Source organism: Copadichromis virginalis, linkage group LG4 (assembly GCF_057382275.1).
Source record: "Copadichromis virginalis isolate Kocher_CV1m ecotype Utaka linkage group LG4, C_Virginalis_male_GT1.1, whole genome shotgun sequence".
Lineage (NCBI taxonomy): Eukaryota > Metazoa > Chordata > Actinopteri > Cichliformes > Cichlidae > Copadichromis > Copadichromis virginalis.
In genome coordinates, this window is record NC_140621.1 from 1738953 (window position 1) to 1759215 (window position 20263).

At 39.1% G+C, this 20263-nt stretch overlaps 1 protein-coding gene across 1 annotated transcript; it reads right to left on the bottom strand.

The window, feature by feature from the left end:
- Nucleotides 1-9793: 9793 nt before the first annotated feature.
- On the bottom strand, nucleotides 9794-17416 carry aoc2 (amine oxidase copper containing 2). Its single transcript, XM_085453082.1, has 5 exons — nucleotides 15762-17416; nucleotides 14781-14899; nucleotides 11204-11370; nucleotides 10325-10457; nucleotides 9794-10250 (listed from the first exon to the last, which is right to left on the bottom strand). Exons 1-5 carry the CDS (start codon nucleotides 17335-17337, stop codon nucleotides 9960-9962), a joined length of 2286 nt encoding a protein of 761 aa, XP_085309208.1. The 5' UTR covers nucleotides 17338-17416; the 3' UTR covers nucleotides 9794-9959.
- Nucleotides 17417-20263: the final 2847 nt, after the last annotated feature.

Below are 20263 nucleotides of genomic sequence, written 5' to 3' on the forward strand. Positions count from 1 at the left end.
TCGAAGGAGCAGGAAGAAAATTCTTTTAAATCCTCTGAGTTGGAGATAACGGCTCCTTTGGCATTTCACAGGAATCTTAAGCAGTGGTCCTTCCACCACTACTGTGAGCATTTATTGGTATTTGTTTTCACAGAGAAAATGATTTACAACTATCAATAACATTTAAAGTTAGACAATAATCAGTAAAGTGTTGCTATGTAAATGTTCCCAAACATTTCCTCCTCTTTGGGTTCAGTTGTTGCCCAAGGTGCAGTCAGAGATCCAACTGCCAACACTCCCATAAGAAGACAACCCCCTGATTTCAACATTGAGCCTCGAATGAACAAATAATCTCGCTAATCTCATCACACCCATTCACATGCCAATGGGTGCATCAGAGAGTAACACAGGGTTAGTATCTTCCACACGGATATTCAGGATCAAGACAGGAGCAGCACCAACCTTCCTAGTAGACCTCTTGAGCTACAGCCAAAAGCCAAAAAGACTTGTTCAGCTAGGCTATGAAGTCCAGCTCAGGGTATGGGCACTATAACACCAGAGCAGGCAACATTGTATCAGCTGATATCCTTCTAGGCATCTATTTGGTGTCTAATATAGAACAGATCATTTAAGCTGTTTTAGTTCCTGTGCATTTGTAAAACACCAACAGTCCGTTTGACTTAAGTACCACCTCTTTGTCACAGGATTGTGCTGCTGTTCTCCAGCTTTTGGTGTATGGACACAGGCAGTGAGAACACAGAGCCATGCCAGCAAACATAAAGTTACAATTAATGAACAATCTCGACTGTAGTGGTCATTAAACTTCCCTTTAATTTAAACCGATTCCAGAAACTCTTCCTGTTTTCTGCACAAAGCACCACGTTTATGGCCTGCCATGATCTGCCGTTGTACTGGATTCTCACAGCTCTGTGTTCATCGTGAGGACATATTTATGTGAATATGTAAAAAAACCCAACTCCCCTAGTTTAGTACTGAGCGCTCTGACAAGTCCCAGATGTTTGGATGCTGGAGCACAATGCCTCCGTGAGACTGGGTGTGTAAATCATGTTGTGGGGAACAGAGTAGGAATCATTTCACTCCTATTTTATGGTCTGCTGAGTCCGAGTGCTGTGTAAGGTTTAAACGTCTTCTTTCAGGAGTTCTCTTAACTGAAAGTTTTTGAGTTTCTGGATTTTATTCAAAATGCTTTTTCTGTCCTGCACAATTTTGTGGGCACTATTTGAAATCATTTACATCAGGGACATTCAGTTCAATTAAGTTTTATTTAAATAGCACCAAATCACAACAGTCATCCAAGGCAGTTTTGTATTGTAAGATAAAGACCCTACAATAATACACAATAGACATACTGAGCTGGTTAAAGGTGTCGTGAGGCGACAGGAGGAATAGAGGAAGAGACAGGACATTCGCCTATTGCAGCGCTTGCACGGAGAGAACGATCCTTCATGCTGACAAACACAGCTACAGTGCATGTGGAAAGTATTCACAGCACTTCACTTGCTCAGCCTGCTGTCATTGTCATTCCCAGGCCTGAGCGTAAACTTAGAGGAGATCGTGCTTTTGCTGTAGCAGCTCCCAAACTGTGGCACGATCTGCCTTTAGAGATCAGACAGGCCTCTCCTCTGCCTGTTTTTAAATCACTTCTGAAAACTCGTCTCTTCACCCTGGTCTCTGACACCTTGTGAGATGCTGTTTTTTAGTTTTTATGTATTTTTATTCGTTGATTCTATGTTGTTTTCTTTTAAAAATAGGGTTGTTTAAATTTCATGTATTATGTGTTTTGTTTTTTCTTCTTTGTTCTATTCTATTATTCTTAACTGATTTACTGTACAGCACTTTGATCCTGTGCTGGTTATTTTAAAGTGCTTGTAAATAAAGTTGGATTGGATTGGACGCTTTGGAAAGCCACACATTTGTCTATATAAGTTCTAATAGCTGACAATACAGCTATAAGGCAGGATTAGATCATGGCACAGATCTGGGAAAGGGTAAAGAATGATTTTGGTATCACTGAAAGTCCTAATGAGTGGCCTCCATCATCTGTAAATGGAAGAAGGTTGGAACCACCAGGACTCTTCTTAGAGGGTTAAGGACCTTCTTACCCTGAGTGATCAGGGTAAGAACGTCCTTATTCAGGGAGGTGATCAAGAACGCCATGGTCACTCTAACAAAGTCCCAGTGACTTTTCTGTTGAAAGAGGAAAATCTTCCAGAATGACAGCCATTCATGTAGCACTCCACCAACAAGGTGTGTGGCAGAGTAGCAAAACAAATGAATTAAAGTTGGCAATAACGGACTTACCAAAAACATTAGATGAATTAATGAATATGTGCATCAGGTTAGACGGCTACATGCAGGAAAGTCTGGGTGTTTTTGGGCAAAGTCTCCTCTCTGGGAGTGGAGAAGCATGAGAGCGCGCAGGCAAATGAGGAGGAGCCAGTGCAGCCTGGACGGGCCCGTCTCAGCCCGTCAGGTCAGGGAAGAAGATGTTGGGCTGGTGAGAGTTTTGCCTGTGGCCAGAAAGGTCATTTTGTTGACACGTGGCCCTCACAGGGAAAAAGGTGTAGCCCATTAATACCGTTAGGGATTCTGATGGGTGCAACTTAAAATGTTTCTCCCCACCTGATCTGCTCAGTTAAATTGTCCCATCTGTTAATCACATTTACCTCCCAAGCTCTCATTGACTTGGAATGCTACTATGCAAGTAACCCAAGCGGAAAGGGTTGCATGAATATGGTTTTGTTTTGTTTTTTATTATTATTTGACATAAATATCTTTCACTTCATCATTATGGGTGGCTGTAGCTCAGGTGGCAGAGCAAGTCAGCCACTTATCAGAAGGTTGGTGGTTCGATCCCAGGCTGCCTCCTGGCTGCATGCCAAATATCCTTGGGCAAGATACTAACCCCGTGTTGGCCTGCTGGTGGTGGTCAGAGGGCCCGGTGGCGCCAGTGTCCGGCAGCCTCGCCTCTGTCAGTGCGCCCCAGGGCACCTGTGGCTACAATGTAGCTGCCATCACCAGTGTATGAATGTGTGTGTGAATGGGTGGATGACTGAATGTAGTGTAAAGCGCTTTGGAGTCCAATGGGCTAGAAAAGCGCTATACAAATGCAGGCCATTTACCATTTATTTACCATTATGGGATATGTAGAACGACACCATATGCCTCCATCACCTGACATAGCCTACCGCCTAGCTTACCCCTAACCCTTGCTAGCAGGAGAGAAAATCTGCCACAATCATCTGTGCCCCGGCCTATGGAGCATCAGCACCTGGTTTGTAAGGTGCTGGAAAGTGGCCGAGGCTCCGAACAAGACAAATGGAAGTGTGACAAATCGGTACAAACCATATGAACTAGAGAAGGACGTTTTTTTCTTAGACTCCAGCCAAGGAAATCTGCCAGTAGCCCTTTGTTAAATCCAAGATGTGAAAAAGCGAGCTGCGCCCAACCTGTCCAGGAGCCCAACGGTGTTGAGGCAAGGGCTAAGCATCAAACTGTGACACCTCATTCACCTTGCTGTAGTTGACACAGAACCGTATAGACCCATCCCTCTTTACCACCAGAATTATGGGGCTACACCACGTGCTGTGCGACTCTTCTATTACGCGCATTTCAGCCAATTTTCTTTTTTAATCAGTCTTTTTATTGAAAGAAGTTTTTGTACAATCACAGACAAGAAATTATTAAGAAATTATACAAGCAGTAGAGCATACTTCTTATAAACTGAAACCCCACCCTCCCACTTGCCAGGGAAGAAAACAAACAAACAAACAAACAAACAAACAAACAAGAGAGAGAAGGTGTGACAAAAAAACAAAAAACTCATTTTACCAAGGTCGTTTTACCAACAATCAATTCCACGGACCAAACTGGCTTATCAAGATCAGATACTCTTTGTTCAATATTAGACGCGTGTTAAGTATAATCCATGACCCCTTCAACTGATACACCTGAAGCCCTACTGTCACTTGATGCTGAGAAGGCCTTCGACCGGGTGGAGTGGGACTACCTTTTTCATACTTTGAGCAAATTTGGCTTTGGCTTTAACCCATATCATGGGTTAAAACTCTCTACAATGCACCAGTGGCAGCTGTGCGTACTAATAATACGATCTCTTCTTATTTTAAACTCCATAGGGGCACTAGGCAGGGCTGCCCCCTGTCTCCACTATTGTTTGTCATTGCTATAGAGCCCTTAGCCTCAGCCATACGACAAGATACCAGTATCACAGGAGTCATCAGAGGAGGCCAAGAATACAAAGTTTCACTTTACGCAGACGATCTATTGCTTTTCATAACTCACCCCACCCTCGCCTCAAAACTACTAAGCACGCTGCAAAGATTTGGTTCAATGTGGCTACAAAATAAATCCTCAGAAAAGTGAATTCATCCCAATCAATGGAGCTGCAAAAAATATCCCATCTAATCTAATACCATTCAAAATAAACAATAAAAAGTTTAAATGCCTCAGAATCTGGATCTCCGACTGTTACAAAGATCTTATAAAGTAAACTACCTGCCAATGTTGGAGAGTCTGAAAAGGGACATCCACTGCTGGAACTTGTTATCCCTCTCTCTCTGCGGGAGGATCAATATATTAAAATGAACCTGCTGCCAAGGCTCCTTTATCTATTCCAAAACCTCCCTATATACAGTATCTGACCAAACATTTCTTCAGCTCTCTAGACAAGCTAATATCATCATTCATTTGGAACAAGAAGAACCCACGCATCCTGCAAAGGCCACGCCCACAAGGTGGACTGGCTCTGCCTAACCTTCTGTTCTATTATTGGTCAGCCAATATCAGGGTGCTGCTCCACTGGATGCATGACACTGATCATCTAGTGGTTCCAAGCTGGCTTCTCCTGGAGAGCTCGTCCTGTGGACGGGTGTCTCTGCGAGCATTGTTATGTGCCGAGATCCCTTCAGCCAGGCCAGTCTCTCATTATACTTCTAAACTCATTTTGGCCAATTTTGTCTGAACAAAATCCTGTTACAACGTGGCAACATCCGCTCTCTGGACCTGTGTGACATGGTCAACACAATGGAGGGAGGCAGGAATGGTGGAATTTAACACCTCCAGCCCCAACTCATCTATTTCCTTCACCAGGCTCACCAGAAATGTGGTTTCAGCCTCTTTCCATGCTTTAAGGAGGTTGAGATGATATACTTGTGCGACTCCTACCCTGATCACTTCATAGTCAATATCCCCCACTTGCCACTTGTTGAGTAAATTGGAACTAGAAGAATGGAGAAACACAAGCACTCTATCTCCCAACGAAAATTGCCTGAGTGTAGCCCCTCTACTGAACAGGCGCTGTTGATGTTATTGGGCCTCGAGCAAATTCTCTTGCAATAACCTCCCCAAAATGTGCAGCTTTGCTCTAAGGTCCAGGACGTACTGAATCTTTATTTTAACCGGACTGGGACCTTCCCCCCGTGGAGGCCTGGTGCACGTTCTGCACTTCAAACAACAGAGGGTATAACCCGCGATCCCAATTGTGTTTATCCTCCCACCCAGTAATTCATACAGCTCTTTCAGTGTGCGAGACATGATGTGCCCTGGTCAGTCAGTATCTATTTTCGGATGCTGACTCAGGAGATGACCCGAAACAGTGCCTGCTTTATCGCAGATATCACGTTGCATTATCCACAAGAGCTAATGTCTTGATGCTCAATCATCCAGGAAAGCAAATCTCCAAAAAGTTGATTCTGTTCATCTGGACGTAGCGTTTTGTGGGAGAAATATTTCGTCACTCATCCAAGTGACTTCTTCAGTCTCAGCTGACTGCAGGTTTCCCCAATCTTATAAACAAGAGCTAATACAAAGCGACCACGTTTAAATGGCCTGATGAAGTGAAGCAGAGGGCCGAGGCAGAGGCAGTGCACCACCTGCTGCTCCTGCATGGTCACCATGTCGACCATCATCTGAGCCAACCCCTGCGCTGGCTGAGGGTCTGCAGGTTGGTCCACTGTAGTACTTTGGCCAGCCTTTCTACCACATCACCTCAGCACACACACCAGATGAACGTGTTTTCTCTTTTGTACTTTTTCTTTTTCTTTTGTGACTGTACATTTAATTGGAGCTGTCCACTCTGCTCAGCTCTGGCCTACCCAGCACTTTCTCTGCCTTGGACCAATCCGCCTCCTCCAGGCTCCAGCACCTACTAAAATAAACAAGTCTCTTGTGAACAAAATGGATGAGCTAAAACTACAGGTGGAAGACAGTCAAGTGCAGACCCTTTGTCCTGCACTGTGAGATAGCTATTCTAGCTATTCAAGGGCATGTTCATAGCTCCCCACATAGCAAGCAGGTCTGGCCCGGATCTGGTGTCAAGCCAGCAATGCTGGCTGACTTCCAGCATTGTAAGTGGTATGTCATCCAGATATGGGCCAGGCCTGGCATAGATGGCACTGTCTATGTGATGGCATGCCACATCTGGCTTAATTGGGGTTTGGTTTATGTGGCCCTGGCTCATAGAAAACAGGTCTGGCCCAGATCTGGCATCAAGCTGGCACTTCTGACTGACCGGTGTCATGTATGTCATGTATGTCATGTATGTCATGTATGTATGTCTGATTCCAATTCAATTTTATTTTCTCTTTAAAGGCAATCTGTTATCTTCATAGGAACGTGTCTCAGTGTTGTTAGACAACAATGGCACACAGCGCCATACAAACTACTGGGTACCATTTTCAGTTGCTGCAAAGAAATTTGAGAAAAATGGACCATCCTGCGTCTATTGTTTTCAATTTGAGTATCAGGGTGTCTGAATTTAATAATAATAATAATAATAATAATAATAATAATAATAATAATAATAATAATAATAACTTTATTTATAAAGCGCTTTCAAACAAAGTGCTGTACAACTAAAGAGATAAATAAAATAAAAGCGATACATAGCAATACAGGTAAAAGACACAATACAAGTTAAAAACAATACAAATGTAAAAACTAAAAGCCACAGAATTAAGACATGTAGGATGAACAAATGTGTCTTCAACTTAGCTGTAAAAACCTCCACAGAGCAGCCTGCCGAATCAAACAGTGTGGCATCCTTTTGTTCCTAACACATACATATCAGTACATATATCCAGCATGATTTTTTCCCCATTCAAATCTGATGTGTTTGTATACTTTTATGCACTCTTTGTGTCAGTTTAGGGATAATACTTGGTGCTGTTTAGGAAAGGATCGTGATCGTGAATAGAATGATCTCGATGAACAAAGATAATCTCAATATAGGTCAAATGTGATATTTGTGGGTCCTGAACATGTGCCCTGTGGTGTTGCAGTAGCTCAGGAGGAAGAGTCATCTTCTATGTCATGTCATCTACTAATCAGAAGGTTGGTGGTTCCATGATCCCATACCTAATATCCCTGGACAAGACACTGACCCCAGTTAGTCAGACATAAATGCAGATTAAGGGTTAAAACTGTTGCGCTCGTGTTGTTTCCTGGAACAAGTTGCCCCTCCCTGAACCTAGTTTAACAGGAAGTTGTTTCCGCCCAGTTTTCAAGATATAATTGAATTCTATTCAATTATTTGTGCATCGGTGCCAAAGTCAAAGACAGAATAAATCATTTTAAGTTTTAACATTTTCATTGGATGAATTTTGGGTTTCCCCCCCACACTTTTAACTGTGTGAAAGACAAAGTGCTTAGTTAACTGGTTACCTGACTGTTATCTGCTTGATGGGAAGGTCCTCAGAGTCAAGAGCCTTTACTCTTACATAGTTATAGTTTTGTTTTGCTCTGCTCTCCCTCAGGATCTTCACATCCTGTCACTGCCTTACTCAAGTAAGCCCCCCTTTTAACATATTTCCTCCTATTTTCTCCCCCCTGCCTTTTTTTCCTGTCCTAGAGCCAAGAGAGCCAAAAAAGTGAGCACTTAAACATAAACATTTCCTTGTGCATCTGGAGCAGAAAAACATATGTTCAGCTTCACCAGGGTTCATGCTCATACGGTCACTGACCTGCACATGAACCTTTAGAGCAGTTCCCATAAATTCTGCAGTGTAGACCGACTTACTCTGACTTTCACATGTGCTTTCCATTTCCTCCCTACTGGAATAGGATATGGTCTTATCTTTGTGCGTGTGTATGAGTGTGCGATAGAGTTGATAAGAATGGTTACAGATAAAACAAAACAAAGAGTATTTTAGTAAAAACAACAACAAAAACATTCCTCTGAATGCTTCTGTTGAAAAACATCCAGATTGAATCCAACTTTAGTCAAATGTTTAGTAGTCCCACCTCGGAGCCACAGCAGTGCAGCTTACAGTGTTTACATCACAGCTTGTGTTGCAGTCCATCATCAGGAAGAAAACCAGAGAATCATATTTGGGAGCATTTTGACTTATTACTGCAATATTCCCGTTTTTCTTTGTTTTGGTTTGATGTCATAGTTTACCACAACTCTTTAAAGAAACTGAGTTATGAAAAGTTTAGGTTTAATTTTCATATTCATATTTAGGTTAAACTTTTTACTAAAAATTCAAATCCACTTTGATTTATTTATGCAAACAGTTTTTTGTTGTTTTTCTTAATAATTTATTTTATTTCATTTTCAGTATATAATGTTATCATAAAACTTTAAATATGAATAAAAGGAGGAAATAAAGATCATCATTCAGTTTGATTTATTTTTATTAAATACTAGCTCACCTTGTCGAAACCAAGTGCTATTCATTTTCTTCCAGAGATTTCCATCCACAAACTACATGAATATTAACACCAAACATTTCTCTTTGAACGTCACAATCAGTGAGTGTTTTCTGCTGTGGAAATTGTGTTTTTTAAAGATACCGTATAAGTTGGGCTGTTGTCATAACTCTATTTGTTCCTATTTGGGTTTATCATGTGTGATCTTTCAGAGTCTTATATAAACTTTACCTCTTGACTGTGTTGTTTATACTGACTACCCTGAATCCTGCCTGCAATGATTTTTGAATATCTGGATTTTGCTCTACCTCCAAGGTTTCTGCATTTGGGTTTTTGGGTCTAGTGATTATAATTATTTTTTAGTATTCAGTGATAACTGTAACTATATCAAAGACATGCAAGCGGTAAAAAAATAAAATAAACAATGAAAGCAAATCCTTTAATTCATATAAAATCATAACTGAAAGTAGGTGAAACAAATCAGAAACTGTGCAGGCAAATAAATGTAACATTTTATAACCACACATATTCACAGTTCCATTTCGGTGGCTCTTGCTTGCAAACATTATCAGTAGAAAAGTCATGTTGAGGAATTATTTGACCAGCTGATGTAACTCGTAATACTGACATATAATGTCACATGGTAGCATATTTAACCATTAGTAAATCATGTTACCATGTAACAAAACAAAACTGTATAACTAACATTTGCCTTATTGCAATAATAGCTAGTTAGCCAGCAAGCTGTAATTTGTAGACCAGCTTAGAATAAGACATCTGGCATTGGGAGATTCATCGTGTTAGAGTCAACTTTGTTATTATACTCGTAATTAGATATAGAGTATAGACACTGGTCTTACTGTATAGGACACGTGATCTACTGTACATGCAAAGGCCTATTACAGCCTAACAGGATAGTCTCTTATGTTTCATCACCGTTTTGCATGATGCAAGCTGCAACCAAATGCAAGCTGCAATGAATGAAGGTTGTGCAAAACTCTTTTCAATACATTTGAAAAACATGACATGAACTGGGTGGTCAGGTCTAACTCCTGGTAGATGTGTAAAAAAAAGTGACTAAATGTGTCTTTAGAGAAAAATTATGAATATTATATAAAATGCTGCCTGGTGCACTTTTACCTTTAGAAGCAGCTTTCTTATACACTTTAATGGCCTTCATGATTATTACTTAAGGCCAAGCACGTGTGAGTTTGTCAGGCCTCAGAAGCTCCACAACATAATGCAAAAAATTTTAAATTAAATTAAAAAAATTAAAATAAATTAAATAAAAATCAGTTCCAGTCATTAAAATTCATGACTCCATCAAAGCCATGGTAGCTGAATGGCTCCAGGTTGGGGCTGCAGGTGTCACGAGTGAGGCAAGCCATCCTGTTGTGCTCACAGCTGTCCTCGCTGCCTGGCTCAAAGTACACCGAATCCGCAGAGTGGATGGATGGATCCTCATCAAAGTAGTTGTGGGGCCTCAGCAGGACCCCACCCCCATTGCCCACCGTTACGGTGTTGGGGATATCCTCGGCATGAGGGATGTGGAGGAATCCGGTGGTCACCCAGGCAACAAGGTCCTGCAGACAAATCACGATTAAGTAAATAATCGAGTGCCGTTATATTGTGTTGGTGTTTAGTTTATCAGACATACCTCGTCTTCTATGCTTTCATTGTCTTCAATGTACTTGCTGAAGTCAACAGCTGGAGTCCAGATGTTGTTCTGATTGTACAGATTGCTGCTGGTCTGCTCTACATCCTTATGCTTGGTAACAGCAACCTTATACCTGCAGGCAAACACGCGTGGACTCCATCTTAGAAAACCCCGATATTAGCTGCATGTTCAAAGTGACATTATGTCATGTTTAGTGGCAAATCTGGACCCAAAATATGACTTGCAGGCAAAGTAACAAAAAACTATCTGGTGAAAATTCCAAACAGCAAAATAAGAAACTCCAGTGATCCACATGTGGCGATTAATACTCGGGAAAACAAACAGTATGAAAAACTGATGGCTCAAAATACACATGAGGTAATTAGGGAGAGTCCCCAGAGGAGCCAGCATGCGCCCAGCACAGCCCCAGCCAATGAAACAGATGGTATTAAACATGATTTGGCTGATGTTTCTTTGGGTAAGAAGGTCTAACAGAAGAGAGATGATACAGACACATGGCATCCTTACAAAACATGATGTCATGCAGTAGATATACTTACCCCAGAGTAGCAATAATATGCAATAGATGCGAGAATGTAGTGCTAACACTGAGCAAACAAAAAACCGCAGACTTGGATTCAAACGTGCAAAACAGAAAAACTCAAGTTCAAAGGCCAAAGCACTGGGTCATGACACATTAACTTGGGTATATATAAAAAAATAAAATCAATACTACACACCTGTCCAAGCCCACCTGTTCCATTACTCAAATGACCTGTTTCACTAGCTTTATTTCTTTAAGATAAAGTAGACATGAGTCAGATTTAATGTGCGTGTTTTGATTTGTTGTTTTTTAATTTTGCTATCATTCAGTCCTACCTGGCCCAGGACATCGCCTTCTCCTCTGTCTCACTCTCTGGAAGGTGGTCCCCAGCAAAGCTATACACCTGCAGCCTGTATGAGCGCTGATGGCCCCACCTGTTGGTCTTGTTGCTGGCAATGTGCAGGTAGCGTGGTGTCTTGGTGTCATAACGCAAGGCAGCTTCCTGCAAAGGTGTCACGGTCATTAGTCTATTTTTAAGTGAAAGCAAGTGACTCCTGGTAATCTGCTGCATGATTAGTGGTTAAGTCTGGCGTCTTCTGACTGATCCAGTACAAAGATCTTAAAGCTTATGGTCACTTTTATTTATTGACCTGATTATGCTGGGCTTACACTGTGCGATTTTTTCAGTCGCGCGATTCAGCTCCTGCTCAAACTGTACGATTGACTCGCAGGGGTGAGAAGTTCATAGGTCACGATGCAGGTCTCACACTATACGGCCCGATGCTCTGATGCGACCTGAGTCACACTGTGCGTCCATAAAATGAAGGTTATAACAGAAATTCTGTCGCTCTCCCTCTCTGTCTTTCACTCACACAGACACACCACCACCATCAACTTTGCTAAATTGCTAATGAAAAACATGATCAGCTGTGATTGAGCAGCATGTAGATCCAACTATTTTCATGGTTGTTGTGGTCGTGATCATTTTGTGAGGCCACATCGAAAAGGCTCGGATGAGCTTTCCAAAGTTCTACAAGTTGTGCCTCCATCGCTTGTGTCCAGATCACACGCTGCACAGCCGTGCTGCGCCGTCTTTTTCGCTGACATTTGTGTTTGCGCGTGAGCAGTGTGACAAACTGTGGTGACACCGTCACGACGGTCGCGAGGACTTCAAACCGGTTTGAAATCCTCACGACCAAGCGATTGATGATCGGGAGCTGGTCGTGAGGTGTTAATCGCGTCTCGTTACCCCACGTATACTACACGATGCACGACGCACGATGAAGGCCAAAATCGGGCCGATCGCCAAAACGGTCGCACGACTCAAAAATCGGCTCAAAATGGGCCAAAAATCGCACAGTGTAAGCCCAGCATAACATGGTTTTCTAGAAAACCATAAAAAAGAGACTAAAGGAAACACTCTGCTCTAGCCTGGTTACTGACACTTGTGCTGATACCTACTGATACACCGGTTCCTTTAGAGAACTGGCCTGAAAAATGACACAACCTTACAGTATTAAACAAAGTCAGTGGAAATGAATGAATCCAGTTCCACAGTCTAAGACTTAAAGGCAACAGGCTTAAGCTGGTTAAGACTAAAGCTTCTTCACAAAGAAAGATGCCACCTAGCTCATGCACTTGGCAGAACTTAAAGGGTTGAAAAATATGGAGAAAACATGCTCATTGCCATAGTACATTCACATGAGAGTGCAGTCACAGCCCATTTCTATCCCTATATGTGCAAACCTTATCTATTTAAGTTAAACATTCACTACATTCTGACAAGTTTGCTCTGTATGCGTCTCATGTGGATGGCACAAAAGGAAGACGGTTCTGGATTCTGGATTTGAGTCTTCCTGAAACATTGTTGACTCTATGGTGGAGGCAGACGTGGGATATAGAGTGCTTAACAAGACTAAAGGCCCATTTTCAAATTTGTAATAAACATTAAAAAAAATAAAAAGGGATAAACATATATATTGTTTAAGGAACATGTTCAGAGGTTCAAGTCTGCTCATAATTATCATTATCGTTATTATTATTATCATTATTATTATTATCATTATTATTATTATTATCATTATTATTATCATTATTATTATTATTATCATTATTATTATTATCATTATTATCATTATTATTATTATTATTATTATCATTATTATTATCATTATTGTTATTATTATTATTATTATCATTATTATTATCATTATTATTATTATTATTATTATTATCATTATTATTATTATTATTATTATCATTATTATTATCATTATTATTATTATTATTATTATTATTATTATCATTATTATTATTATTATTATCATTATTATTATTATCATTATTATTATTATTATTATTATTATTATCATTATTATTATTATTATTATTATTATTATCATTATTATTATTATTATTATCATTATTATTATTATCATTATTATTATTATTATTATTATTATTATTATCATTATTATTATTATTATTATTATTATTATTATCATTATTATTATTATTATTATCATTATTATTATCATTATTATTATTATTATCATTATTATTATTATTATTATTATTATTATTATTATCATTATTATCATTATTATTATTATTATTATCATTATTATCATTATTATTATTATTATTATTATTATTATCATTATTATCATTATTATTATTATCATTATTATCATTATTATTATTATTATTATTATTATTATTATCATTATTATTATTATTATTATTATCATTATTATCATTATTATTATTATTATTATTATTATCATTATTATCATTATTATTATTATTATCATTATTATTATTATCATTATTATTATTGTTATTATTATTATCATTATTATTATCATTATTATTATTATTATCATTATTATTATTATTATTATTATTATCATCATTATTATCATTATTATCATTATTATCATTATTATCATTATTATTATTATTATCATTATTATTATTATTATTATTATTATCATTATCATTATTATCATTATTATTATTATTATTATTATTATTATTAGTGTCTGCTGTCTTTGTAACTGTCTGTCCAACCCTGAATGAGTCTCAATCACACCTGTGTATCCTTTTGTGTTCTTTCACCTTTCTGGATCAACCCTGCTCGTTTTACACTAAGAACTACTAAGTACCTTTTTTCACCTGTTTATTTTGTGCATAAGTCTGGAATCAGGTTGTTCCAGTGGTCCCATCATTCATCCAGTGATTCTCCAGTGGAGACTCACTGGGGTTGGCTCAACTTCAACTTCACCGAGCAGAACAAGAGCTTGTGTTGTTAATAGCAGTATAACACAGAGTCTGTGCAGGTGATGGGAAACTGTAGCAGGATGATATTTAAGTGTGGTTACACGTCCACCATAACATTTTCTTTCATTACTGGTGTTGTCTTTCCCTCTCTTTTCTCTTTAAATGAGAAAACAAAACATTAAATCTTCTAGTTTTAAGAGCGTGGAAATGTATTTCATTTGTACTATAAAAGTGTGACATGGGTTTCTCTCAGTGTGCGGTCTACAAGCATGCTTTCATACTCAATATCCACTATTTCTGGCAATGCATCTTTGAGAACTGTTGGTAAGGAAGCTAGGCATCAGCATTTCATGCACTCTGAAAAAATGTCTTTGAATTCTAAGTGCTGTAGTCTAAAACCATATTTAGCCAATCAAATACAGTCCACCAACTGCCAATAAGGATGACCGTTTAATGTAAGAAGAATGGCGTTGGAAACCCAGAGGAAACCATGGAAAGGAAATGAGATTCTAACCCAGCACCTTGTTGCCAGCTGCATCACACTGCTGCTACATTTCCTGACCCGTGTGCGCTGCTGTTTCTATTCTCTGCAGGTTATGAAAAATGCAACTGAATAAAAATGAAGAAGACCTTTTCTGTTTTGAGCTGCTTCTCCACCAGCTTAGGGATCATGGCGTAGTGATCAGGCATCCATGGCAGTGACACATTCATGTACTCCATATCTTTGGTCTGGAATACATTCTTCACACCTGCAGAGGAAATGTGGCAAAATGTTGTTTTCTTTTCTGCATTTCTATGCTTCAGTGAATGTGTGGAAGGTGGTCTTTATGTTATTTACACTCAGCGAGATGAGTGGCTGATGAATACATAGATGAGATTAAAAAGAATTACACAGGACTGGAACTGATTTCTTTAGGTAAGGATGCCTAGAAGCTTACATTGTGCATAAAAGCATCGTGGCTCCATAAGCAGCTGTAATGCTGAACATAAGCAGTAAAACACAAATTGCCTTTGGTTGCAGTAAGAAACACCAGAGGAGATCTGTTTTCACTGTGGACTCTGTGGGCAATGTGTAAGTGCTGTGGAATGTATAGTAGGATTTGTGTCTGTGTGTGTGTTCCTGCTTGGCACACTTGTGCAAACAGCTTATTGCCTGTATGGATTTATATTTACTTTTATCAAGTGTGACATATTTATTAGGAGGCTGTAAACTAAAGGCTATAATACTATACACTGCACTATATATGATTTGATTTGGTTTATTTGTTTTTCTAAAATACAGAAAATTCTAATACGAAGTTGCTGTTTTGTTTTTGTAATTTTGGGGAATCGTCCTCCACATCTGGAATGTGACATCAGCTAAACATATAACATATAGCTTTTATTAAAAAGGACTTGTACTATTATTTCTCATATTTAAGGGGCTAACATTTACTCTGACCAGCAGAGAAAGTAAAGAGGACCGTGTGGAGTGGAAAAGGGGGACTTATATCCAAATAATTTGGCCTTTGACAACAGACTTGTTTGCTTAATTTTGCAAAGCTTTACATTTACATCGGTTTTGTCAAAAAATAAATAAATAAATCACATTTAAATGTGTACGTCACTCACCAAGTACATCCAGGTCCACTTTAAAATTAATGAAGTGCGTGTGAATGTTGCCCAGGACATTTTCAGCCACCTGGTGTCCGTGTGTTTTACTCCCGGGAAGCAGGTAGGAAGAGGAGATGTAGCCGGTTGCGTGAACTTTGACCTCCACTGATCCGCTCTGGTAAAAGATGAAATCCCACATGTAGTCATAGTTCCCGATAGCCGTGATGGTCCTGAACACTAAAGCGCTGTTTGCCATTCCTCCAAAGTTGTTGTGGAAAAAGTCGGCGAAGTGCCTGCGCAGGGGCTGACCCATGTTGTGCTCAAAGATGCAGATAGAATTTCTAAACCTGACCGGGAGTGGGGCATCAATGTAGCGGTATGTGTCCACGTAGGTCGCCTGATAAGGACAATCTACTCCACGGACGAGCTCGTGGGCAAAGCGCCCAATGCCGATACTTGAATCTAGGAACTTGGTAATAATCATCCCTGGAGTCACTGAACCGTACACCGACATAGCCTCCTGTACGCTCAGTTCATACGCGATCCTTTCGCCCTTGAAACGTACATCAAACACCTTCATGCCGGTGAGAGAGCTCAGTCCGAAAGCGAAGCTCCAGTCCAGGTACAGGACATGGTTGTTGCTGACGTTGTATCGCGCCCCCTCTGAGTAAAACTGCTGCGGGCCGATCTGCAGAGGCTTGCTCCTGGGCTTGAGAGAGCCATAGTCAGGCGACTCTTTATAAACGATTTTCTTAACTGACCCATTATCATATGCGCGTTGAAGTTCTTCTACAGAGTCAAAATATTTGCCGTTATAAAACAATTTCTCTATTCTCCACTGTGACATGTTTAGGCTTTCGTGGTTAAGCAGAATTTCGAAGCCCACCGGATGGATGTACATGCCACTCATATCCCTGAAGAAAGACACCCAGGTTTTTCTGTCCCCGGACCGAACTCCGCGAGGCATCTGCTCGAACGCGTTCAGCGTCTTTTTCTTGTCTACCCCAAAGCTTTCTCGAAGGAGTTTCTCTAACTTGGAGAAGATCTCGGTTTCAAAAAAACGAAAAACCAAGACGTACTCCCCAATGGTGGCCGGACGCGCATTAATGGGGACATCCACCTGATACCTCTCTTTAGTCACATCTCTGTGGTATGTTGGGTTGTCGAGAGGTCCCACTACATATTCCTTGATATAGCCTTTTGCGCCGTGGAAAACCACTGCCGTCGCCTCTCTCACCGGTTTGGTGCCTTTCTCGTCCAGGTAAGCCAGCACCTCTGCTTTCTTTGGGAGCGACAGTTCTATTAAGAAGAGAAAGTTTTCAGATGGCTTTGTGATCTGGCTGGTGGATATAGCCAGGTCTTTTTGTTTGAGTAAATACTGCTGGACCTTCATATACTCCTCCCGGGTGAGGTCAGCGAACACAAGGGTGCGGTCGTCGTGTCTGCCTCGCAGCGGGTGGATGCGTTCACGGGAACATTTGGGTGCCCTGCTGGAGTGGATGCCGATGAGGACGATGTTCAGAATAAGGGAGAGAAGCCCTAAAAGGACCAGCGCCCATTTTGCCAAAGGGTTCATTTTTCCCTCTACCATCATGCGCGCTTGGAGCGAGAGCAGAGGAATGCGCTCTGGGTAGGAAGGACTGTTCACACAATCTAGAAGAGGAGAAACGACCCTCTTCAGTTTTCCCAGCCCCCTATGCACGGATCTGATTACCTCCAGCCCCTCTTTCCTTATTTCTTTGAGCTGCAATGAAACGGTTTCATCGACCTACTGTTCAAATCCTCCTACAAACAAGACTATTTTATGCACGATGTCTGAGTATTTAAAGATTTCACCATTTTACATAAAAAAAAGGTTTTGTTTGCAGGTTTTGTTCTCAGTTTAATGATGAACATTGTACATAAGCTGCTAAATATGTAATTGCACACATTGAATGTGTAAGATATGAGCAATCATGTTTGCTACAGTAATGCTGTGTTTATAATTTTGTTTTGTTTTTTTAAGAAATATGCAAATTGTGTTTGTATTGGTATATTTTATGACAGTAAACATAAGAAGACCACTGCCCACTTTTTTTAAACACATTTAAGTCAACAATCTAATTCAGCTGCCAAATAATAGAAACCAAATACTGAATTAGCTAAAACTTAAGTGAGATTAGCCAAACTCATTATTTTACTACCCCATAAAAAAGTACTGCATATTACTTAATGTGATTAGTGTAACATTTTTACATGTAGAACTATTGTGTTCACCCAAAAATGTTTAGAAGAAAACAGGAGTAATAAGTAAATCTATAGTTTCAATTATATCTGAATGAACTAAGCAGAAATACTACACCAACTCATCAAATGTAGCTAAAAATACTGTAAACCAGACGGAAAACCTGAAAACTGTTTTTTTAACCTAATTTAATACATTTAGCAATATTCAGTTTAAAAACTAAAACTCTCGATATAACAATATGTCACAGAACATGAAAACTTCTATTTAAAACATTCCTTCATTCTAGCATATATATTTGTGTGTGTATATATATATATATATATATATATATATATATATATATTTACTATATATACATATAGTAAATATATATATATATATATATATATTTATATTTACTATATGTATATATAGTAAATATAAATATATATATATATATATTTATATTTACTATATGTATATATAGTAAATATATATATTTACTATATATATATATATTTACTATATATACATATAGTAAATATATATAGTAAATATATATATTTACTATATGTATATATAGTAAATATATATATATATATATATATATATATATATATATATATATATATTTACTATATGTATATATAGTAAAAGCGCTATACAAATACAGGCCATTTACCATTAGAGTGTGATTAAAGTGGTGGGTGGGTTCTTTTACATTTTGAGAGAAACCAATTGAGTCTAATAACAGATTAAATGCCATGTTGAGGCTGTCATTTTTAGCATCTACATGGATGTTAAAATCACCCACAATTATTTTATCTGAGCTCAGAACTAAATCAGATATAAAGTCTGAGAAATCAGACAGAAACTCTGTGTAAGGCCCAGGTGGACGATAGATGATAACAAGTAAGACTGGTTTCTGAGTTTTACAGCTGGGGTGGACGAGGCTAAGCATCAGCCTTGTCCACCCCAGAGCTTCAAGAGCTTCAAATAGGCTATATTTATTATAAGTATCATTACTGCTAAAGGAGGCGAAGGAGTAAATAAACATTTGACACAATGAGCAAGATGCCATGCTGCTAGCGAGTCGGCTACGAGCTAAGCTAACGAAGCCCGATGATCCAGTGAGTGAGTACTGTGACTATAAGTAGTGAGTGAATAGTCAGTGAGTAGATGAGGCACACAACGATTATACTATGAAATAAGAAGTTATCTATAGGTTTTCAATTAATTAATTGCTATGCAGATAAGCTACACAAAAACACCACATAGTGTTGGAACAGGAACATGAAATTTTACTCTACAGCAAAGAGAATGAACACCTGTGGTAATCAACTCACCTGCTTCTTATCTGATGATCAGTCAGCTCCCTTCAAATACTGAGGACATTTCTTTAATTGACGCTTTAGTGTTAAACCAGTCGCAGAGCCTGCCCTGTTTTCCTCAAGGAAGATTTGTGTGTGAGTTGAAAAGAGAAGTCTGTTTCGCAATCAAGTTTAAAGATGGAGTCGAATCTGGCAGAGCATCGGCTTGGATACTGTATGTAGAGACTGTGCATGTTTTCCCGTTTCTGTTTCTGTAAATATTTTTGTCATATCATTATAAATAGATTTACCAAACTGCATTCTGAGTCTGCGTTTGAGTTCTGCCTGCTCTTGGAGTATGACAAAAACCTGTTACCTTAATCATATGCCATCACTGCCTTTTATTTCACTATTAAAATTCAATAGACTAGGCTAGGACAGGAATGTCTAACAAGTCCTTGTTGGTTGTGCAACTCCTCTTGGCAGAGCTCTGCCTTTTAAATTTATCTGTGACAGCAGCTGACCCGAGAACACCCTTCTCTTGTTGTCTGGGTGGCTATCATAAATATTTAAAAGTATGTTGACAGGACCAATAGAGCTGAACACAGAAATGTTTATAGGCTGCAAGATAATTAACTATAAAGTGCTTGCATATTTGACACATAGTAGTTATACAATGGCTCAGAGGCTTGGAACTTCAGCGTACTAATAAACATCCTAAACTAGTTTAGTGCTATCCAAAATGTTTTTCTCAGACTTGATATGAAGGTCACAGTCGTTATCACAAATGATTTTATTTGCACATTTTTATAACTCACATGTTAAGGCTAGGTGTACATATCCAAATACATGTAGTATTTCTGGCCATGAAAGAGAGGCGAAATCACATGACAAATGTGCCAGTTTCACTCAGATCAGAGTGCCAAAGCCTTTGACCACTGACTCATCTAAATAACACCAGACCATGTTTGTTCAGTGGTTAGTACTTTATAATATCCATCCAT